The sequence below is a fragment of the Equus asinus genome, chromosome 2 (assembly GCF_041296235.1).
Source record: "Equus asinus isolate D_3611 breed Donkey chromosome 2, EquAss-T2T_v2, whole genome shotgun sequence".
Classification (NCBI taxonomy): Eukaryota; Metazoa; Chordata; class Mammalia; order Perissodactyla; family Equidae; genus Equus; species Equus asinus.
Window position 1 is genome coordinate 93299763 of NC_091791.1, and position 25352 is coordinate 93325114.

Genomic DNA, 25352 nt, shown 5'->3' on the forward strand with positions numbered 1-25352 from the left:
TTTACCCACAAAACTTCATTAACCAATTCTGGAATCTAGTCTACAAATGTGTTTACAGAAATGTCCATTCCTCCTTTGTAGAAAACATAATTAATATATCTGCATATTTTCCAGTGTATCTCTTGGATGTAGCCATTCCTCAAAGAAGATCACAGAAAGCTTTTCATCTCACCTGAAAATTCTGTCGGAATTTACTTTATTTGACTTAGTGGCCATGACTTTGTTTAGAGACTTTTACTTCTAACCTTTGGAAGTACCAAAATATTCCAATGACTAATATTAGATTAATCATGTATATAATTAAGCCAAAATATTATCCTTACATGTGTGGCTGGAGAGTCTTGGGAACAACCAAATCAAATCAAGATATCTCTTCATTCAAAAAAAGAAGAAAAGAAGAAAAAGAAGAAAGACTTGGAGGGGCTTGTGATCAAGAGAGCTGAATTATTAGCACCTGTATTGAGACCTATGTTATAGGATTCTTAGTGTAAAGAGAGAGAGAGTGGTCATATTGCTAAAGAGAAAAGAAAATGAGAAAACAAGACTGTGTAAATGCTTCTTAAGCAGAATCTTGGGAGGTCATTGGAGAGAGGGTTCAACTCATGATTCCATTTGGCAAATGTCTCCTGTCTGAGGGGATGGATGGCTTTTACACCACAATGGCATTCAGCAGTAACTAATGCCACTCAACACAGTCTGTAATCACCAAGAAACCTTCAAATACCATACAACTGCTGTAGCTTATCCACAGGAGAGACTGCAATGCCAGCCAATTTTTGTACACTTGGCAGTTATACTTCTGAATGTAAAGTTATAAATTGGTACCTGGTTCATTTTTCATTTTGTTATAGCTTGGATAATGTGACTTACTACCAAGGTTCTTACGACTGCATTGTACTTGGAAAAATTTACCTTCAAACCTTAGGCCTAGATACGGAACTGCATTGCCACTTCAAACCTTGCCAGGATACAATCCCTTTGAATAACGATGAAGTCCCCCTTTATAACATGCCCAGCAGTTAGTCACCAACAGAATTCAAGAGCTCTGGAAGAAGATAGACTTAGGTTCAAATCCTGTATTTGCCACTTTATTTTCAATATGAGAATGGAAGAAATTTGCATGAAAGGTCTCCCACACGATCTTCAGCTCTCCCTATGTTTTCCAGTATGTTTGCAAATGGCATTGTACCTGCTTTTATATAAACATCTTTGATGCCTAGAGAATTGTCAGAGAAATAGCTATGTAACAAATAGCTCAAATGCATATAATGACATATGCTCCATGATTGAACACCTGACACAGTAACCTGCAATTTCCCACGAGAAATCCCCTTTTCATGATCAACGTGCCTTCCAAACCTGGCCAGGTGACATGCCCTTTGGCCATCTGCCTCCTCTGGATGACTGGTTGGATTTCTCACACAACTCAATGAGTACCTGTGCTTACAAAGAAGTTTGTCGATTCCATCTCCTGACCTCTTCACACTGTGAAGGAAAGTTTGAACATCTGACCCTAAAAATCTCAATTTTTAGGATTGAGGATCCTTTCTCTCTAACCTCAATTTTCCTGCATGCATGACTGAGTCATGAATTCAAGAAATATTTTTCGATTATTAGTTTACTATAAATCTTTTAGTTTTAAAGTTTTCTACAAATACAATTTTGTGTTTTTCAGGAAGCTTCAAATTCCTGTCCTAATTTAGCAGTTAACTTTATTTTTTTAACTGGGACTATCTTCCAGAGCAGCATTTATTGTTGAAACTTCCATTGTATCAATCCCAGAAGCATCATCAAGAAAAATTCATGAATATAATTGAGGAAAAGTACTTTTGAATGCTGATGGTTTTATGAACATTAGGTTTGGCATGGTTTATTCAATAGGATAATTATTCTTTAAAATTAATAAATTAACTCAGAAAAGCTTTGTGGTTAACCATTTTTACTGAAGTTGGTATCCTCTCTCCAGTCCTAAAGTAGCAACACTAGGGATCTTATAGACCCTGACAGAGAAACTGAAATAGCAAGGTTCACCCTAATGTGGGAGCAATACGGGGCTAATATAGATTTGGACTATGGCATCACCTGGTACAGCGCATCTGCTTTGCCTGGTACTCAGCTTAAATGTCTCGTCCTCTGGGAAGCTGACTCTGAACTTTCCAAACGCATTTAATTATCTTCTTTCTTTCTCTCTTTCTTGCTTGTATTGTATCTTTCCTATGTCATTTTAATAGCACTTATATCGCTTAAATTAGGTGTAGCTTTCTCTCTTTTCTGTCTCAGATCCTTTGGATATTAAGGGATTTGGACTATATATCTGCATCTTCAATATCTTATACATCTGGTGATAATTAAATGTTGATTAATAATAGGATTCTCGAAGCATATAATGTGGAATTCCCTGCTATAAATAGGAATTTGTTAAACTGTATGAAGTATTCAGGCTTGAGTCAGATCAATAAGGGTGCATAGAGACTTGGCCAGTGGGAATATAAAGACGTGAGGAAAAGTCTCACATGCTCCAGATCATCCCTTGTGACCCATATTCCCACTCCAGGAAAGATGAAATTAACATTGCCCAAAGCAAGAATGATGAAAGTTGAGTAGAAAGTTATTCTCGAACTCATTAAAACAGAACTGGCACTGATCACTTTAGGCACACCAATATACTTACATGATTCAGTTTATAGAGACTATGCTTACATTTCTGTTTCCCACCTGAATTTACAGCTAAAGACGCCACATTACTGGGTTGATATCACCTTCAATGGGAATAAGAAAATATTTGTTTCTAAAGTAACCAACATAATTTTACATATTCAGTTAGAGAAACCCGTGGGAGTGAACATTGTCTAGAATTGGTGAAGTCAGTGAAAACAACTTATTCACTAACCGATTGACCATTTCAAACAATCTTTCATTAGTTGCCATTATCTATACACGTGCTACATTCTCCCTTTAACTCTGAGGTCTTGCCCAATCCCTTCCCTCCAAGACGATCTCTACTGCTAGAGGTAAATATTCATACACTGAGAACTCATTCTCTGTAAGGCTTTAAAGCTAGGATTTGATTTCCGTCTTTTGCAGGATACACCGTAACCTTAGTCTTGAGATTCATGAAGATGAACTACATAATAACATATTATTTTTCACCTACTAGTAACTAAATTATTTTAAATGTTTTAACAGATTTAGGGAGACCTCTTGATACATATCCTGGTTCCATAGCAAATTGTTATCCTTTAAGGTACTGGTGTCACTGGAGGTGCTCAGGGAAAGCCCAATAGAATGGTGACTGGTCATTTCTTTTAATAGGAATAATTAGCATTGGTGTAGCAATTTCTGTTGACTGTAACCATGGCCACACTACTTGTGGGGTTTGAGGCTACCCAAGCCTCACCTACCAGCCATGTGGTGTTTCCTGTATCTGAAGTCATTCTACTACATGACTTCTGGAGCCTATGTTCTCAAAGCTTGCAATCACCGCAGTCCATTGGGACAAACTTCTCTATCAACTAGGCCCAGTACCCATTATCCTCAAAATGACTTTTGATGCTCAGACGTCCGTGCTGCTAATCCCCACAATCATCAGTAAGTGAGTAAAGGACCAACCATGTGTCCCTCTCGACAAACCATTTATGCTCGACTGCATGACCATGTCCATAGTTCTCTATAATTCCTGGCCCATATAACTACAACTTCCTCTCCAAGCCAACAACTTGTCTGAGTACGCCCGTGATGACTACTCACAGATTCCATTCAGATAGCCATTCTTTCTTCGCTTCCTTCTACATCTACCTTATGTTTCATGATGTTTCATTTGAATATTATCCTGAATTTCTTTGCGTTTGTGAGTTTTCATCACATCTGTCTAGCAGAACCCAAAACCCACAGGAATTGAGCTGTCTGCTTTTTCTATGATCTAACACCCAGATAATAGGGCAATAGTGAATAATATCACACAACAATGAAGATCAATTCCACCATAAATATACAATCACTAATCTCTAATTAACTCTCAAAACTTTCAGCCTACAACGACAAACTTAACATCTTCTCTCAGATATAATGAAGGCACCTGGAACTCAACATTTCCAAAGCTAAGCTAATAAACATCTCCCTAAATCTGTTCGTCTTCCAGTATTCTTTTTAAGCAAAGGGTCTCACCTTCTATCTAAATATGTAGACTATAAACCCTGTAGTCATTCTTGATAATCTCCCTTTTCTAACCTTCAGAATCAATTCCTCTCAAATACTTGCTGAAATCATGTCCTGAATATCTATGATTGTTTTTTGATGTCTTCCACTATCACACCAGTGCAAACTAATATCATTGTGCCTCGAATAGGTCTCAGAAAACTTGCAATTTTGTACTTATTAGTTTTACTACCTGATCATCATCTGTAAGTTTACTAGACTATAAGCTCCATCAAACTACGGTTTTTTGGTCTATTTTTTATCATTATCTTATCTCCAGCATTTTGCATTTTTTCTTTGTTTATTACGAGCACTTGATAAATTTTTGTTCAGTGAATGGGTGAATGGATAAATCAATACAAGTAAATTTATAAGGATTACAGTAAACATATGCATGTATGAAGCAAGTATTCATATCTATATCATATAAGAGAAAAATCTGAAGTTCAACAAAAGCCAAACAAGCAGAGAATTATGAATTTGGATTCAAATTTAGGTCTTTCAATTTCCCTAACTTTAACTCCTGAATATCTTTCCATTTTAGCCTCATGATGTATATCAACCTTAGGGGACGCTTTTTTTTTTTTTACTTTACTTATAATATTGTGTCAGAAAAGTATGTCCAATTCCTAATTAATTATCTATGAATATAGAAAATAATTCCAATGGAAGATATTCTAACACTTTTAAAAGCATTCCATTCACTGTAAATATGTTCAAAAGAAATATTTTAGTTTTGTAACTGGAAATGTTTATACAGTCCACACTCCAAATTAAGTTTGACACCAAAATGTATCCAAAGTAGTCATCACGCAAAAGGAATTAGAGCAGAAAATAACAAAAATGGGCATTTTTTAACCATCACCACTTTTCTATCATTACTTGAGTGGTTGCCATCTTGTAGACAATTTGCTAAGCAATTTATATAAGCAGCAAAACAGGAACTATTACTATCCCTATTTTCCAGATAAGAAAATTGACAATTAGAGCAAACAACCAAAGCCAGGAGCCAAACCCAACTTCTGCATGATTCCAGAGTTGCACTTAATGTTAAATTGCCTTCCCAGCAAGTAAAGTCTTTCTTTGTGAGCCATGACTTAGTGAAAAGTCGACAAAAACATTTTTTATCACTAATCGCATCTGATAATGAGACATTTCAACTCGAGTCAGATGGGGAAGGAGAACACGATCCACATTATCCAACTTAGCCTTTTCTGGATATTTATGGAGGAAATTGTTTAGTCTTACCCATGAATTCAATCCCCAAGTGGTCTGCTACACCGAAGTCAGCATGTAAGGAAGGGAAACAGAAAAAGAGAAAAAGATTAGAAAAAATTCCACATGGAAATCAATGCTTATAAGACAGACCTTTCAAGTATGGGTCTCAATTTTAACCACCATGTTTGGTTGAGAAAGATAATTTACAGACTGCCAGCAATTAGGGGTGCTCAGAACACTGATGGGTATTTGCCAAAAGCCTGGAACTTTAGATAGAATAATATTGCATTGATTGCCAAGTATGCTAAGTATAAATTTAGCCAAAAAAGGGAGAAAAAGCTGTTTACATAAAGATATCTGAAGCTAAAGTTATTTTCAGAACTCAGGATAATTTATGTAGCATAACTACTTGTTCAACATAAACTTATCTGGACCTCATGTTAAGAATAAGTAAGAAAAGAACTTCTGCATGACAGGTCTTAACCAGGTGTTCTTCACCTTGACAAAAAAGCAATTATGTTGGATTCTTTTCCTTTTATTTGTTAGATGAGAAAACCATGCTTCAGTAAGATTAAAAATCTTACATAGGCCCCAAAAGATGAGGTCGATCCAGGGCACAAAACCAGTCTATCCAACCCTTAAGTCCTATGACTGTTAAACTTGACAGTGCTTCCTACCAAAAACAAATGACAGATGTGTCCATATCGGTTCCACGTGCACTGAGACCGTCGACTGTTCTGAGCCGCTAATGTCTGTCTGTGATCAGTAGAGTGAAAAACTGGGCTTAGCTGTGCCCAGGCATTCAACCTTAGAGTTTCATTTATTTAATGCTATTTTCTTTCTTTCTTTTTTTTGAGGAAGACTAGCCCTGAGCTAACATCCGCTGGCAATCCTCCTCTTTTTGCTGAGGAAGACTGGCCCTGAGCTAACATCCATGCTCATCTTCCTCTACTTTATATGTGGGATGCCTACCACAGTGTGGTTTGTCAAGCAGTGCCATGTCTGCACCCGGGATCCAAACCAGCGAACCCTGTGCTGCCGACGCGGAACGTGCACACTTAACGGCTGCACCACCGGGCCAGCCCCCTAAATGCTGTTTTCTTTTAATCACTCAGTTACTCACTCATCCACTTTTAAAATCCATTGCACTATTTAATGATGATTTCTGTGGTAGTAATATGTTTCTTAAATGAGAATAAATGAAAAAAAAGTATTGTTACAATTGTATTTGTTTCCAAGACGGATTGCTGAATTTGCTTTGACTATTTCTCTATTTACCAATGAAGCTTTTCTTCTTAGAAGATATGCCTTTAGTTATCTTGAATATTTCAGTGGCTTTCCTATTTGTAAATAATTCATTTTTAAATTTTATTGTGGTAAAATATATATACCATAAAATTTGTCCTTTTAACTATTTTTAAGTGTACAATTCAGTGGCATTAATTACATTTGCAATGCTGTACAACCATCACCACTATATTTCCCAAAATTTCCATCACCCCAAAGGGAAACCATATCCAGTAACCAATAATTCCCCATTTTCCCCAGCACCCCAGCACCTGATAACCTCTGATCTACTTTCTGTCTCTATGAATTTGACTATAAGTAGTGCATTTTTAAGTGATTAAGACCTATTTTAATTGAGAAATGTGTCCTTTAAAGAAAGATGTTAACAATGTTTTTAAAAAGTAGACGCATTCCTTTCTTTACATGGCATTTTTGACTGCCTAATATACACTCTGATAGATATCTAGCACACTTTCATGAAAAGACAGGGTTTTTGTTCCATGTAATTCAGAAATCAGTGGGAGACCACAGAGAAAGAGCTCTGGTAACTCTATGTAACGGTGCTATAATGGAAAACCAGAAAAGTGTGCATTGGATGGAGAGGTCAAGGACCCAGAAGCTTGCTCCTGGGAGGGAGAGAATGTGCTGTGTGAAAGAATGGAGAATATAGAAAAGTTGGCAAGACCACACGTGAGTTCTCAAAGCTTCACGGTTGCATACACTTAGGACACCAGGGAGAGACTGGCATTGTGGTATGTGAAAACAAGGATTTGAGTGAGGTTACCTATTAGAAGACTAAAGAAAAGAAAAGATTGGGAATAAAAATCTTTCCCATACAGCCAGACCAGAAGGCTCAAGGAGGAAATCAAGAGAAGAATGTGCATTGAAACATGGGAACAGAGCACCTCAAATAGTGGACCACAGATGTTAAGTGATATGACTGGGCAGCTGGAAAGCCATTAGCCCCAGTTTCGTTGAACAAGAACTCTCTGGTGGAGCTGAGATGGCTCCGAAATGTAAGGCTGACTGACATCTGTTTTGCTGTATAACCAATGATCACACTTCATTCTCCCCACAGAGAATGGCGGCTCCCCCTCTATAAGCGATCAGGAAGATAGAGAATCAGGCCGTGCGAGTCTGAAGATTGCGCTAAGAAGTGAGTGGCATGTTTGATAAATTTGAGGTCAATTTGAATACTTTAAACTACAATGAATTCATGACCAGGAGAAGAGACAGAAATCAGAATTTGAAAATTATTCAAACATTGAAAACTCTAAGTAGAAATCTTCAAGAAAAGGAACTTGGTCGGTCTTACCTGAACATACCAGAAAAGTTACATCTAATTAGTAGAGTTGTAATTCTCAGAAATACTATCAAGGAAGGTGGCATTTATAGGGAAATTATTAACTTTAATAATGGCATTCATGAAAACTGACACCACTGAAAAGTAAAAATAAAAAGTTAGATTATTTAGAATCTCTCTCTCATGTGCACACACACACATATTTCCTTTCTTTTATTAAAATACTAAACCCTGTGATCATTATTGCAGGTCTAAAGATATTGATAGGATTTGTTTCACACAAAAAGATCAATGACAATCCATGAATGGCATGACAGAAAAGCAATTAATTTTGTTAACTAAGTCATACACAGTATGTAAACCGCAATATCTCTCCTAACCCTTCATTGACTATTTCTTAAAGCAAACAGCCTTCCTGGGGATATTGAGACTTGCGTGAAAACATCAAGAGGAATGTGGTGAGAATTAATCAATTAATCATTCATTTATTCATTCACTCAACAAACTATGTGCCAAGAACGGCACGGATACTGGGGTGGAAGAGGAGGCACATTCTGGGGCAAAACCAGTTGGATTTTCCTTATGGTGTGTATTAGAATGTATAATTTCCATCTCTTTAACAGTGTGATTAACTTTTATCTGTAAAAACTGCAGTTCTTTTGGAACATTTCGCACCTTATGATTATATACAGTGGCTAACATTCCCTGGGCACTTGCTATGTGCCAGGAACTCCTGTAAGCATGATCTCGCGGGAACTTAGAAGGCTGTCATTATCCTCACTTGACAGATGAAGAACAGAGGCCCGGAGGGGTGAATAGACTTCCCCAAGAACACATTGCTGGCAAGCACTGGAAACACAGCTGAGTCTAAGTGGCTCAACTCAGCCTCCAGTTACATTCAGTTTACATATGCCCTCCCCATTAAGAAAAGCTAATTTTCACAAAATTATCAGGTAATAAAATGTCTGGGGAGGAGTTACTTAATCCACTTAAGAGAACAAATTGTTCTCGAGTATCCTCAGGCGCTGTGGAAGCACCACTTGCCGACCTGCTCACCTCTAGTTTATTAATGAAGTGCCAGATACAAGCTAGGCAGACGGGAATCCCGTCTCTCTAAGGACCCAACTGGCAAATCATTAATACTTCTTCATCGCTTAGTAGGGAGATTTCTTCATGACGAGGCTGGCCTACCGGAAGTTATTTGCTTGTACGTACAGCAAGGAATCTATAAAGGGTTGTTTCTGAATATGAGTCCAATATTGAACCAAATAATCTTAAAATTGGCAATATGGTTAACAAATGCCAGCAGCTCTGTTGCAAACCTGAAACATTCTTAAGATTTGAGGGCTAAGTAGGCAACTGGAGAGACAACCTTAAAATTCCATAAAGCTGAAAACGCCTAGAAATTCAAGGGCTGCGTTTCCAAAGTGTCCATGCTTCCGTGTGTGAGCAATTCAAAGATTCTTGTTTCTATGTTGTCAGACAGGCTACCAACAGTTCCCTCAGTGCGAGCAGGGTGAGCAAGCACAAGCAAGAGCAATCCTTGACTTGGTTCTAACCTCAGGGTGAGATGAGGCAGGCTGTTATGCACCCTGTGATGAGGAACTCACTGTCATGCAGCTTTGGGACAACGCAACGTGAGTGTGGGCTTCAGAATCATCCCTGTGTCAAAAATAACCAACAAGGCAATTCTATCATAGAATGTTCCCAAATGTGATCATTTAAACCCTTGTTCCATGGGATGTGGAAAAACAGTTTACATGGAAATATGATTGGGTGTTTTTAACAGTTGGAAACACTGGCTTAAGGTTCAGCAGGCTTCCCCATGGCAAGAATCCCTAAAGGCCACCATACGTGAGCCGAGACTCTCCTGGCAGTGTTCAGTTGGCAGTATTTCCCAACTTGACCTGAACGACCACCCGTCATGAAGCACATTGTGGAACTAGTGACCTATGGTACCCACTCTGGGAAACACATGCCATATACGTGTGGAGGAAACCAGCCACTCTACTCTAAAGTGGGTCAGTTATAAATGGGTTATCTTAAAAACTGAACTGAAATCTGTCACTCTGTACATTCTTCCCATAGCTCCTTGTCATATGACTTTCCACTGGTGACACTTTAGGAAGAGGAGGTCCATCTCCACTGAGAAGACCAAATTGGATTTATGAAGATGGTAGGCTGGGTTTTGAATGTTTGCTAACCCTTAACACCTGAGATTATCATTCTCTAGGAGTTTCTAGAATCACTGTGAAGAGATGTAATTGTATCATGCTTCAACAGTGGGTCCATGTATTCTGCTTGCTCCCAGATAAGATCATGGACAAGGCAATGGGATGTCATAGGTCAGGTCATAGTTATCCATGCCGCAGTTTATTATAACAAAGCAGGCAAAGTAGGAAAGGCTGGGAAAGACTCTAAGGTTTCTCATTAGGAGAAGAGCAAGGGCTGAGGGTGGATTTTGCTCTTATTACCAAGGGAAACTTCTGTCTAGAAGCAACACATGGAGCCAGAGAACACATATCTTTCAAAAAGTTTAAGGGGTCAAAGGCTGGAGGACTGGGGTTCAGCACAGGCTACCAGAGCATATAACTGTGTCAGTATGGGGAAGTGACACTAGCAGTCACTAAGAGAATGTGGCAACTGGGAGCAGAGTAGTACGTCAGGCCTTAGGTCCTACAACAGGGAGAGAAGGAGAGCTGGCAAGGGTGTGGGCACACTCCTGGAGGATGAGGCAGGAAAGTTCCTTCTAGGCACTGTGTTCAATTCTACAATGTCCTAAAAGGAGAGCGACATGATCATATTATCCTTTGCCAGCTACTCAGTGGAAGAGTTAGGATATGAATGCAGGTCAGAGTCTAATCACTAAATTATGCTACCTCCTTAAACATACAATCTTATTTTTATCAGCACATTTATATTTGATTTTAAAATTTATACATGTTCATGAATAAAACTTGGAAAGTGAAAAATCATACTTATAAAAAGAAATTGATACCTCTCTTTGTACCTCCTAAAACTAAATCCTGTTAGGTTTTTGTTCTAGTTTTTTCTAGTCTTTCCTCTGTACATGTAAAACAAATTTAGAGTCAGTTTAACACAAAATGACCCTGCATGATGTGCCTACATCAGAGGACTCTCTGTGGCTGTTTCAGCTCTACACACCCAGTCCCCTCTCTCCCCCATCACATCTGACTGAAACTTTTTTCCACTGTTGAGAGCAAGCCCTGACATTATTACTGTGGCCACCTCACACCAGACAGGTCATCGATCACGGAAAAGCAAAACCACTCTTCCAGAGAAGCACATAGCGCTGTTCTCCTTTCCATGGGCCTTGGTATGAAACATGGCCTCTCTATTTTCCTTCTCAAAAGCTCTATTACTGAATCCTGTTGAACAGAGATAGCTCAATTTTACACTTTCTTCTCATCCTCTAAGTAAGAATGTTCATCTGCATCAAAGCAGGAGAAGCAGGCAGCCATGGAGACTGTACATGTGTTTTTGCAGTGGAAACTCAAGATGCACATTCTGTTCCATAAAATGAAATATCCAAACTGGGTTACACCTGATTTCTATGAGTGGCCATTAGCTTAGGCTGCTACTCAAACATGAATCTTGCCTAAATAGCTTACCTGCAGAATTTTCCAGTGAAAGCATCTTGGAGCATTAGACTTAACTCTGATTCCATGTTCACATTTATTGATTGAAGAATTGAATAAGAATTACCATTGTGTAGAAGAATTCTTCACTCAAAAAAGAATGTATTGCTTTTTTGGTTATATAATTAATGATAATAAATTTGTATACGTGAATCACTCGGGCTACATGCTCCTAAAACTCATGATAATTTCCCCAGCATCTTCTCATATTTTATTGACTTTCTCAAATTCTCTTATTTTCTCTCTGGGCGCTTCTACAAACCTTCTTTCACATAATTTAAAAAATTAGCTTGTGAAGTGGTGCTACTGAGCCCCATTTGACAGCCGAAGCAAACCAGCCTCTGTGAAAAACTAAAGTCATATTTATAGATTCCTAGATTCTTAAGGTAGAAAAGTAGCTTAAATTCCTGGAGTAAAGGGCAGCTGTTTCTTTTGCTCACTAATTTATCACTCCAGCCTATCATAGCATCTGACATTTTATAGATGCTCAATAAATATTTATTGAACAAATGAATGAAATGCCATCTGGGCCAGCCCTCTGCCCATCACACGTGGCATTTGTATTCCTTCACAGTGTATCCAGCTTTCTTTCTGTCACCTTAGAGCTTTTAGAGATTCCAAGGTACATGACACCTCTGGTGGTATCTCTTTTGAAAATAATATCCGCAAAGGTTTCCAGAAAACTCCCCCAAATCAAATCTACCACCTAATGAGTCTACAATTTTGGAGTCCCAAAATCACCAGATTATTACCTGAAAAGATCCAACATATGGATATCTTTGTCACATGATTATTAAATGTAATTTAGGATTCACTTGAACAGGAAAAATATTAAATTTCGCATGGTAATTAAAATATTATTTTATATTCTATTTAAGGATTACCTCTTAATAATTTCAAATCAGTAAAGCAATCCTTGAAATAGCTGTTGTGTGCACTTTTAATAATTCTAATTTTTCAACTTCAATCCATTTTAGTATCAATGAAGACATACAGAAGAGATTATGGTTATCCGATACAAAGATTATAATCAAATGAGGGAAAGTCAACTCAAAAAGGAGAAAAAAATAAAAGAAAGGAAAGAAAGTTGTACATGGCAGTCAGCATTATGCCTTTGTAGTTGCCACTCTAATTAATTAAAGCCTTTGTTAACAAATTGTTTTAATATTATGCTTTTAATGATACTCCCCAATTCAAAATTGCAATATCTTCACAATAAATACTAATTCAGAAAATTATGGACACATTTTAAGAAGCATTGTTTTGAGCTACACTCTGTTAAACAAAGTATAAAGACAATTAACTCTCACCTCCCAACAGAGACGGCAGCTTTGGTAACTTGGAGATCCCAGAAAAGGGATCTTCTGCTTCCCATCTTCCAAAGGCAGAGGGACCAAAGAGAAAGATTACCCAAGGGACCTCTGTGAGGTGGAAGAGTCTTGGTCCTAGACCAACCGCCCAAGGTATGTATCTGGAGCATCCAAATGCAGTGATGTCATGCAGCTGGGAAAAAGTCTCATTCATGATGAAGGAAAACAAAGAAAAAATCCTTGCCAAGAAAGCAGCAAGGAGAATTCATTCTAAGAAGGCAAGTTAAGGTCATTACCAGGAAGAGGTACTTTTAGGTTAGGATCCAGGAAAAGGGGTAGCAGCTGAGAAAGTGCAATTTATTATAGGCTGGGGTAACCGTTTCAGGGCAAAGGCCAAAAACAGGCCTGTGTGTTGGCATTATTCCTCAGTGACGTCTGACACCATCAAGAAATGGTGTGGGACCAGACAAGACAGACCTGACATTGCTTTTCCTCTTGGTAACTACTCTTTAGGTTGGGCTCATATTTAGTGGCAGGCAATTATGGCTTCTGAACGGCAGGCTTGTCCATCATCAATGTCTGGTTTAGTTTGCTATATTTTGTTTTATGCAAAGTTGTTCACTTGTATGGCAAAAATTATTGTATTACAAATAGTTCTTCAAATGGAGAAGGTAGCTGGTTATTTAAAGTTTTCCTGTAGGAAATCACTTAAAAACACGGAAAAAAAATCACCCTTTTCCCCTAACTGTCTAAGCATTCTGCTCTGCCAGCACTTCCCCAAATAGGCCCCATATTCACACAATGTTTTTATTCCAGCCATTCCACCAGCCTTGAACATTTTTCCTGATGGATTCCCAAGTCTTCCTCCTACAAACTCATTCTATTTTTCAAGGCCCAACTCCTCTTGAAGCCATCTCTGAATGCCTGAAATAACATCGCCTGCTCTGTTTTTCTAGGAATGATCATGGGGTCTGTATTTAGAAGTAAGGTTATGATGCCTTGAATTATAATTAGTAGGGGTGTATCAATATCATAATTAATTAGGTGAACTGGGATCTTCTCTCAGCCCTTTTTTCACTTCGCCTAGTGCCTTTCAAATAGTAGATGGCAAGTAAACCTTTATTGAATCTTTTTTCATAATCTGATCAATTTTCATTCTCATTGAAGGTATATTGTTGTGAGATTTTTTAAAAAGTAAATCATGTTCATAAACTATAATATAGCTTTCTTAGGCTATATTTGCCACCTAAGCATTCCAGATTTTATGGGCATTTCCAATAGGTTTCCATTAAAACACACACACACACACAGACTCTATATTTGGAGTTACGTCGTCTATTCCTCATTGAATTGTGAGTAATCTGCAGGGGAGAGTGAAAAAAAAGAAAAAGGTAAAGTCTTTTCTTTTCCCGTTCTACCGCCTCAGTCAATGGAGACCTTCACACTGGTGACTACTCATATAAGAAGTTCTTATTTTAATGTCTTTTGAAAAAAACAACAAAAAGAAGCATTGATAGCCACTAGGGTTGCTGAGAAAAGCCAAGCCTGCACAGGCTTTTATCCACAGGCACCCACAGTGATCACGGTCTCCACTCCTGGGGTGACCGGCTGCCTCTTTTCCATACACAAGCTGAGCATCATCTGAGGAATGCATGAAGGTTGCCACAACATAGCATGGGTTTTAGAGCTCAAGTCTTCTTTGGAAGAGCTGCCTTCTCTTGCTCATCTTTCCAGACTCAGCTCAAACAATTCCCGGAGAGGTATCCTTTCCAGTAACACTCTGTTCTTTCGATTCTGTCTTGTGGTCGTTTGTCTGGTAATCTCACCTCCTTCCAGACCAGATGCCCCATCTAGCAGGTTATGAACTGCTCAAAGGATTTTTGCTGGCTGAATTCACAAATGGGTGGATAATGAATGTCTGAATCAATCAATCGATTTATTTATTTAAATACACACAATCATGGTGCTTAATATCTGGTATGTGCTCTTCAAATGATACATAAAGTCAGGCAACTGGGAATGAAATGTGGCATTCCTGTGGTTTCTGATGTTAACTATGTTCTATTGCTTCATTCTGACAAGATAACACAGACCAATATTGGGGAAGAACTTAATTTAATATTTAATGCTATAAGTTGTTATTTTTTTTACAAAAAGCACTGGTGTGGGAATAGTTTCATAGCTTATGATCCTTCTGCTGGGTATTTCTGTTACTAAGTTTAAAACTCACATCAATTTATACCTATAAACCCCCGCACACCTGGGAATACTTGATAATGAGCACAACAGACGACACACTTGGGCTCACTGATGGATGAATTTATTACTTTTGCAGACTTAAAATGTAGCAATAGAATGAAACTTTTTTCCCTAAATGCATAATCAGCTGAGAGCCCTGTCTCATTTAAATGCAAAGAATGCTTCTTCTTTTGCTACCTGCTTCCTAAATCCATTAAGTAGTTAATAACATAAGGACTAATGTAAGCTTCCTTTATTTAATAGAAATAAAGAAATGGAAATTAAACTGGCAGAGCCTTCTCCTAATAATGGATTCCCCCAGAGCAGCTGGATTATTCTTAGTAGTCTAGAAAAGCCAAGGGAAGCCCCTTTATTAAAATAATGGAAGAAACCAGCATCTAATTTTGCCCATAATTAGCTGGGAACTCAGTCGAATCCAGGTACTTACCCTCATCCTCTCACTTTCTATAATCTTGATAACTTTTTATATGTGCTTTCTAGATATCTGAATGTACATAATCACTCTGCTGGGCATCCTATTAGTGAGACGATCTTTTCAAAATGGTGTGCAGATGTCAGAAGCTGAGTATGGATGATTTAGAAAACTCTAATTTTGCATCACTTGGACACCGACCAGCCAAACAAATAGGATCTACAACATTATGCCTTGAAACTAGCATCCACAAATTATATACTTGAGAGTCTATATGACACCTACCTCACTCAACCTCATAACATCCTTTCTACGGATAGTATTTTACAGATGAGAAAACTGAGATTCAGAGAGGGGACTAATTTGCTCAAGACGGGAAGCATCTCATTTCACTAAATTATGCCGCTGTCATCCACAGAAGACTTTCCATCTTGCTTAGGATGCCCTTTAATTCAGACCTTAATCATCCAACCCCAGCCTTCTTCTCCAGCCCATCTCCACATTCCCTCTCCCATTCCAGTGCCTCACCCTGCTCCTGTACAGTCTGGTGAACTTTGTTTATTTATAATGACTCACTTCAAATAAAACCAGCTTGGGGAAGCATATCTTTGTCCATATAATGTCTCCAACACAATCTTTCATGGAGTCTCTTTATTTATGCACTTTACATTTATCTTTATTTATATTTATTTATGTATATTTATCTTTGTATTTAGGTACTCTAAGTTTCAGCACACTCCACTCTAAATATTGTATTTATTTGTTTACTTGCCCATCTTCCCCCAAGTGACAATAAGCAACTTAATAAAAAGACTATGCTCAGTCTGTCTTTATATTATAGATGCCAGGACAGTTCCTGGCACAGAGAGAGCGTCTGAGTAAATAAAGAAAAAGTAAACAGCTGCATGGATTTTTGAAGCTTTACTCAATGTGATCACTGCTATTGGTAATTTCTTCTACGCTGCATTCCTTCCTCCATTGCGTCAAGGGAAGGGAGGTCTTCGTAACAAAAAGGAAAAAATAAACTTTGGGTGAGTTGCAAAATGCTCAGCCCAGAAGGAATCGAAATATAAAATAGTAGATTTGATGCTCTAGACAATGAGCCAGACTCCCTCTACAGATTACTGTGTTAAAGATTTTCTAGGTGAAGAGAAGAAATGGAGGAAAGCCAAAATGTCTAGGAGGTGATATTCAGAAATGTCTGCCAAACCATGCGTTTCTTACCATACCCATTGCTCCAATTAGAAGAAGGGAAATAGGTTCCCAAACAAGGTTGCCTTGAGCTTGCTAAGCATGGGCCCTGGAGGCAGCAAGACCACAGGGCAATCCAAGCCCACCACTCTCCCAACCTCAGCTTTACACTGAAGGGTGGAATGCCTACGGGGTCCTGAGAGATGGGCCTCAGAGGTGCCAGGGTGGGAAGCAGCTATGCAGAGCAATTTACTCCCCATGCACCTGACAGCCAGGACACAATGAGCTATGAGGTTGGGAAGACCACAGGATGCAGCAATGACCTCTGTGGACTGAAAATATGATAATAATTAATTAGGACATCTGAGCAGATGCCAGCATGTACAGGCAAGGGCATAGAGAATTTGCCCAACCCACACCCTCTACCTCCTCCAACTGCACCAAGGCCCGGGTGTGGCACCGGCCATGCCTCTTTCCAGAACTTTGATGCAAACCTCAGGGAACGAGAGTTAATGATCAACTGTGATTACACTTTTATCTCACCCCATGAAATAGAATTTGACATAGAAAATAAGGAAATTCAAATAATAAAGATAATACAGCTTAAATTTTTCGAGGGCTTAATCTAAGCATCCATTCCTTTATGTGCTTTACATGTCTTAATTCATTTAAAACCTACAGCAATTTTATGAAGTAGCTGCTATTTTTATTCACATTTTGAGATGAAGCCAATGCACACAGAGGTTTAACTAGACTCCTCTACTTGTGTCTAACAGCGCTGAGATTCAAACCCAGGTTTCAAGTACTTATCTATGAACCTACTACAGAAATGGTCTTTTATATACATCTAATCCATATTTCATAGACTGAGATTTGTAACTACTAAAAAATTAAGATGCTGATTAATTAACTTATTATATTGCAAAATTAGATACAAATTACACGGATCTCAATATTGCCATGTTATCCTTAAATTTGACTTTATTTAAAAAATTTTCTGTCTTCAAATTTGCATTTCCTGCTCTTGAAAAAATTGAGATATAAAATAAGGTAATTTCTATGGTAACTAAACAAAATATTTAAGCAGCTAGGTGCAAAGAAATTTTCAACAAATTTTGTGGGATTTCAAGCTGTTAAGCACTTACTATCGAATCACTCTTGCTCTGAGCATTTGATATTATTAAACCAAACAATTTTGCTTAGTCGGTGTCAAATCAGCTTGAATTTTTGTTTTAAGTAATTTTCTCTTTCTTCATATTAATAGACAGATGGTAAATCCTAGATAAAGGGTTCATAGCTGTAGGAGATTTAAATAATGACATTTTTCCCCTTGTCCAAATCGAACCTTCTCTAGAGGAAATGAAATTCATTTGCTCGTTGCAGGGACCACACTGCGACAACACTTACTAGGGTCCAGACATGTCACTCAAAGATATGAGCAAAAGGAGTGAACTGTGTGATGGCTCATGACCCAGTTGCTCTGGCTGGCTGTGTGACCCCACCAAGTCAAACTCTCCTCTATACCAACTTCATTTCTTTCTTCCAGTACTGACATACAATGCCCCCATCCTCTCCCTGCCCTCTTAACCACTTCTCCTAAGTGGAAACTTCTTGCAGCATCCTCCAGAGAACTGGTCTCCATTTCTCTGTCAAGCTTTCCCTTGAACTCGCGATGCTTCATCTGACCCTTCAATTACCTATCTCAGCATGTCCCCCGTCATCACTGTGGCTCACGCCAGCTGCATCTCACACCTGGAAGGTTTCACCACACTAGCCTCCTCCCTAATTTCTCTGCTTCCAACTTTGCCCCCACCTACAGTCTCTTCTACACAGCAGCCAGAGAAATCCTTTTAAAACTTAAGTCAGATCACATTATTTCTTTGCTGAAAAATCCCTCCTGTGGCTTTCCATGTCGCTCAGAATAGAAGCCAAACTCAACATCAAAATCTAAAATGGAAATCTACACTGTGGGCCTCCATTAACTCTGTAACCAGACTCCTCCATTCTCCCTCTCCCTTACTCCCTCCAACCACTCTGACTCCTGGCAGCTCTTCTAACCCAGGAGCCTTCTTCCCTGGAGCCCTGGACTGGTTGTTCCCTCTGCTCTTAAGGCTCTTCCTCTGAATAGCAACATGATTCAATTCCATATCTCCTTTCACTTCTAATGGCATTTTATCAGCCATCATATTATATAAAACAGCACTTCTCATCTCCCTAACCCTACTCTTCTTTACCCCTTAGAATTTATTGCCATCTCTTTGGTAATTTCATATTCTCCTCCTTGCCCCAGGCTAGAATATAGTTCCTTGAGGGAGAGGCTTCACTGTGCATCAGTTTGCTAGGGCTGTCATAACAAATTGCCACAATCTAGGTGGCTTAAGTAACAGAAATTTATTGTCTCCCCGTTCCCGAGGCTAGAAGTTCAAGATCAAGGTGTCAGTGGGGTTGGTTCCCTCTGAGGGTTGTGAATGAGAATCTGTTCCACGCCTCCCTGCTGGCTTCTGGTGGTTTGCTGGCAATCTCTGGCATTCTTTGACTTGTGGATGTACCACCCAGATCTCTGCTTTCGTCTTTACATGGTGTTCTCTCTGTCTGTGTGTGTCTGTGTCCAAATTTCCCCTTTTTATAAGGACATTAATTATATTGTATTCGGACCCACTCTAATGACTTCATTTTAACCTAATTACTTCTGTAAAGACTCTGCCTCCAAATGAGTTCATATTTTAGGGTCTAGGGGTTAAGACTTCAACATATGAATCTTGGGGACACAATTCCACCCATAACAATCTGTTTATTGTTTTATTAATTGTATCTAAGACATCTACAACAATGGCTGGTACAAGGCAGGTGCTCAACAAGCATTTGTTGAGTGAATGAATGACATTCATCACAGTGAAACCAGCTCAAGAGCCAATTTATCCATTCGTATTTTTCCAGTTTTGTGTGACCTTTTTTATCAAATGAACTCACAGCTTTAATAAGCACTGCTCTGTTTACTGCTATTCTTCTTTCTTTATATGTATATATATCTTTTATATACATATAAACATCAAATTTTAATTATTTATTTGAACCTTTAGCAAATATTTGTTCAATGTGTCCTCTATAACATGTTCTGTGAAGGCTTGTGTGGCTTCCTAGACCCTCTCCCCTCTCCCCTGAATTCTGTGAGCTCAAAATCTAGCCTCTAAATCCAGATTTATCCAGCACCTCTGGGTTTTTACTAATCAAACCTGGGACTAAGCACTGGGGATACAAAAGTGTTGAAGACATGACCCTAAAAATGTTTTCAGTCTAGGCTGAAGAAATTCAGTCCCCACCATCAAAAGGCATTGAAACACATGGCTGACTAACGATTCACACATTTTCTGAAATTGACTTTCTAAGGAATATATTGCTTGGCGGTACTAGAGGAATGTGGTATGGTGGAAAAAGATATTAGCATTTGATTATACGGGCTTTAATTCCTGATTTTGTCTTTTGATAACCATGTGTGACCTTAGGCAAGTTACTTAACCTTTCTGTGTCTCAATGTCCTCGTCTACTTAAGAAATAAAATGCATACAATTTATGAAAGGCTTAAATTAGATAATATATCTAATTTTGTAGCCATTGCTATTTGTCTACTTGATATCTATTCTTCTCTCTACCACAATCTTTTCAAAATGTCATTGTACCCAGCTAAAATACTCCATTTTTCAGCCTTCCTTGCATTATTTAGGGTGGCTATATGACACAGTTCTGTTTTATCCCTGGGAACAGAAAATTTCTAAGGCGGGGTTTCAACAAAGCTCTTTGTAAGGGAACAGATTTAATTGAACTTTTGATAAAAGATTTAGCCATTTGCTAGGTGCCCTCCTCTTTCGCTCAGCCTGGAGTGGATGTACAGCCATTCTCCAATTATGAGGCGTCAGAAGGGAAGATGGAAGCCACATGCTAAAATGACTGAGGACAGTAATTTAAGGATCTGAATCTCTGATGACAGTTTGCAGTGCTGTACAGCCCGAGACTCTCTACACCTCCGCACTTGTCATCACTTCAGACAAATAAAACCCCTAATTCACAGAATCATTGTCTAATTGGGTGCTCTGCTCCTTGCTGCTGAACATAATCTTAATCAGCAAAAGCATAAGCATTGTTTTTCATACAGAGTGAGCACGCATTTATTATGTTCTGTTTAGTTGTATTTGAACCATAGACCCCAAAAACAAACTACTGAAGAATTCATTTAATGATAACTTTAGATTTATGTTGTTTATAAATGGACATTTCTTTTCTAGAAACTAAGGATTTATAAGCTGTTACATCTCTATTTTATGCAATTCTTCTTACAATTATTTATTGCTTTATCATTTGTATATTATGTGTGTATATATTTGTACACACACACAGACACATACCATCTTGACATTATTCTTATGATCTTCAATTCCTGTGGGTCGGTCTGCTTTTTCAAGTAGAGAATTTCTGCCTTTTAACTTTTAGCAGTCCTTCATGAATTAACATTAAATAGCTCTTCCAATTTTACTTTTATTGAAGAATAATCACCTTTCAGGAGTCCCTTAAAATGAGCTCTATTTCTTCCATACAAATGTATTTTCATAGATCATTGGAAGGCAGCAGATCATTGCTGTTATAATTCCCCAAATTTCAGAAGGTTGAAAGTGAATATTTTCTTAACATTGTCGGCTATATTATCTTCTCTTTCAGGGATGCTTCAAGTCTCTTTTCTTCTGACTCTTGTGTCAAGCTTGCCTGCTATCTCTTTCTTCTCTTGTAGCCACAATCCATTGGTTAAAAAAAGTCTCATGAATGTTCTACTCACTACAGAGCTCTCCTTCAGATCTTAGTGGATTCTGCTGCATAACGAAAAAGGTGATTTTCAATTCTCTAAGTTGTTCTGAATCTATAAACCCACCCTGGAACCAAGATGAAAATGTGAGGAAGAAATTCATCTCTCTAGGAATAATGATGAAGTATAGAACAACGAGAAAGTACTTCTCAACTGTGGACTATTGAACATCTGTATTAGAATCAGCCAAAATGTGAGCTAAAAATGCAAATTCCATGAGCTGTATTTTCAATAAACTCCCAGGGTTATTCTTATGCACGTTAAGTGTCAGATCTATTAAATCCCCAGCGTGTGTATGTATGTGTGCATGTGTTCATGGTAGCCTAAAGGTTAGGCTGCATTAATATTACTTCTCAGTACTTTTTGTGGGTAAAACAGAACATCTACTGTGTTGTATCTTTCTCATTTCAAGCATTTCTTTTTTCCCTTTGCTAAACTGTTTGCACTCCTCCATGTCAACTTTTCTCTTGCGTCTTGCAAAGATCTGAGACAAATTTTACATTTCATTATTCATCTCTTGCTTCTTCTTCTTCCCAGTTTATCCATTTCCCTCCAATTTCTGTCCTTCTTCCATCAGATATTTATTTGGATTTTTAACATCAATGCTCTCTTTTTACCTGCCTGGGCGTGTTTTAATTCCTCTGTGCCTTCTATGTAGAAGCACATATTGACATTTTTCTTCCAGTATCACAACTTATTTTGTAGATCAGCAATTTCTCATTTTCAATCAAAATATGTATGTGAGAAAGGAAATCATTTGGACTTATTAGGAACTGAGGAATAAACTCATCATTTATTGAGTAGGAAAATCCCAATGGAGTATTGTCAGTGTTGGTGGCAGCAAGAGCAATCATGCAGCTCTATCAACTTAATTTTATTCCCAGATATCAAAGGAAAGAAGATAGCTAGCAAGTATTGACCACCCATTAATCAAGTTCTGTATTAAGCACTACCACTGATGTGTATAAAACTCAAAACAAGCCTGTAACACTGGAAGCTCTTTCAATTTCTAGCCTATGTTTTGGAAATTTGATAAACAGAAATGACAGAATCTTTTTTTTCTTTTTTCTTTTTGGTGAGGAAGACTGGCCCTGAGCTAACATCTGTGCCAGTCTTCCTCTATTTTATGTGAGATGCTGCCACAGCATGGCTTGACGAGTGGTGCTAGGTCTGTGCCTGGGATCCAAAACTGCAAATGCAAGGCTGCTAACTGGAGTGCATGAACTTAACCACTATGCAAACAGGCCAGCCCCCCAGGAATCTGTTATTTTTAACACTGCCTTAATTAACTCCTTGTTCTTTTGGGGAAACAATTCCTTTATTTTGCAAAAAGTGTCTCAATTGGCTTTTTAGTTATTCTAACATAAATACAGTTCCTTATTTGAACTGGAGATGGCAGAGGCCTTTTGCATCCTAGAGAGGAACTCTTTGTACTATTATGTAAAAGCATGTTGAAGCTATAGACAGAATTGCATCTCTACAGCTTGTGTCTCATCTAGAGGTGAGAACATCGAATCCTAATGAGGAAAAGTAACTCACCTAAGATCGTATAACTCACAAACAATAGTGTGAATTTGAACTCAAGTTTGTGATTCAACATATATAGTGCATCTGTCAGAAGCGTTAAATTACTTTGGTGATGGCAAGGTCAGGACTCAAACCCAGTCTTTGGTCTCGAGAGACAGTCCTTCCCCAGCACAGGTCTCTGTCTCAAGGACTTCTTTATAGTGGGTGGATACACCACCCCTTGAAACAGTACTGTATCAATAGGGTCTAAACGCAGAGTCCATCATTGTGTGTAATGGGATTTAATTAGAAAGAGACACTTAAGGAAATGTTTTTGAAGCAAACAAATGAGGCCCATAAAAAGAATCACTCACCAGAACATAGCCAGCTAGCTTGCTTTTGCAATTTCTGTCATTGTCTGTGATTTATTTTACTTCACTAATATGTAGAAAATGCACCCAAACTCTCAATTATTTATGGTGCTGATGGCCTTAAATTAATTTATCTGGGTCCTTATATATATTTCTCTACAGAATCTTCAACTATGAAAAAAATATATTGGAGGTTCCCCTTATAATTACATAATTGTACTTGTATCAAACTCTTATTTTTATCTAATGTATTTTACCTTATATATTTAATGGGTATGTAGACTGGTTTATACTGGTTAATGACTAGTTATCATCTTGCTGAATTGTGCTTTTGTCATTACTTAATGTCTCTCTTTATTAACCTTACCTTGCACCTTTCCTCTCATTAACACTGTGACTCCTTTTTAACTTTAGACTTTCCTTTTTTGTTTTTCTCAATGTATTTGACTAGCATCTCTTCTCTCATCCATTTATTTTCTCCCTTCAGTTATCACTGGAGTGTCTTTCTTTTAAACAGCACATAGGTGTGCTTTGTTCTCTCACCTAGACTCTGTCCTTTAATGGGAGAATTCGGTTGTTTACAGATGTTTTAATAACTTATATGTTAAAGCTTAATCCTTTAGAATTTATTATATTTATTTCATATTGATATTTTCTTTTTTCATTAGCACATCAACAAATATGTTTCAGAGTCTAATATTCTACATGCTTGGGATATACCAGTGAACAAAGCAGAAAAAAAATTCCCATGAGGCAAAGACAGAGCTTTGTGTTCATCAAAACCATCTCGTTTTCCTCTTGGTCACACAGGAAGACTACATTTCCCAGCTGCCTTTGCAGTTAAGTGGGGCCATGTTGTTGAGTTTTGGCCAATGTAAGAAAAGGGATATATTCTACCTTCTAGTCTGATTTAAACAATTGTCTGACAGCTCTAAAGGGGGGAACTGCTAGATGGGTTCTGAGTTCCTAAATGGGTTCCTGATCTGGTTTGTGACCATGTGGAGGCCAGTACTGTTCCCCATTCCCACCAACAAACACAATATTTGACCATGATGAGAGAAATAAACCTTTTTTGTGTTAAACAGCAGAAATTTTAATTTAGTTTGTCATATCTGGCAGTTAGTTTTATGTGTCAACGTGGCTAGGCTATGGTACCCAGAGATTCAGTCAAACACGAATCTAGGTGTTGCTGCGAATGTATCTTTCAGATGTGGTTAACATCTATAGTCAGGTGACTCTACGTAAAGGAGCTTATCCTCAGTAAAGTAGATGGACTCATCTCACAATTGGCTGAGGGTCTTACAAGGAAAAACAGATTTCCCAGAGAAGAAATTCTGCCTCAGGACTGTGGCATCCATACCTGCCTGAATTTCTACTGCCCTACAGATTTCAGACTTACCAGACCCCACAATCAGGTGAGCCAAGTCCTTAAATAAATCATATATATATGTATATGTTTATATCCCATTATTTCTAAATATTTAAGTGATCTTTAATGCTGGCTGGAGCTAACAGAGGATGCCATGGCCCTGTGTTGAACAAATATATAATACATATATGTATATATCCATCATATTGGTTCTGCTTCTCTGCAGAACCCTGACTGATACAGATTTTGGTACTAGGAATGGAGTATTAGTTTCTTAGGGCAGCTGTAACAAATTTTTAGAAACTGAGTGGCTTAAAACAACAGAAATTTATTCTCTCACAATTCTAGAGGCCGTAATTCCAAAATCAAGGTGTTGACAAGGCCATGTTTTTATTTTCATATATATATGTATATATAGTAT

The 25352-nt window shown here is 38.1% G+C and overlaps 1 protein-coding gene across 7 annotated transcripts in view; it reads right to left on the minus strand.

The window, feature by feature from the left end:
- The window catches only part of NRG3 (neuregulin 3), a 1008158-nt gene that overhangs the window by 101765 nt on the left and 881041 nt on the right, over window positions 1-25352 (minus strand). For 4 of the 7 annotated variants that reach the window (XM_044760104.2, XM_044760099.2, XM_044760117.2 and 1 more), the window contains exon 4: window positions 5443-5469. In XM_044760104.2, coding sequence (XP_044616039.2) covers window positions 5443-5469 — 27 coding nt within the window. The remainder of the gene's footprint in view (window positions 1-5442; window positions 5470-25352) is intronic. The other 3 variants (XM_044760110.2, XM_044760120.2, XM_044760121.2) reach the window with 1 other exon arrangement.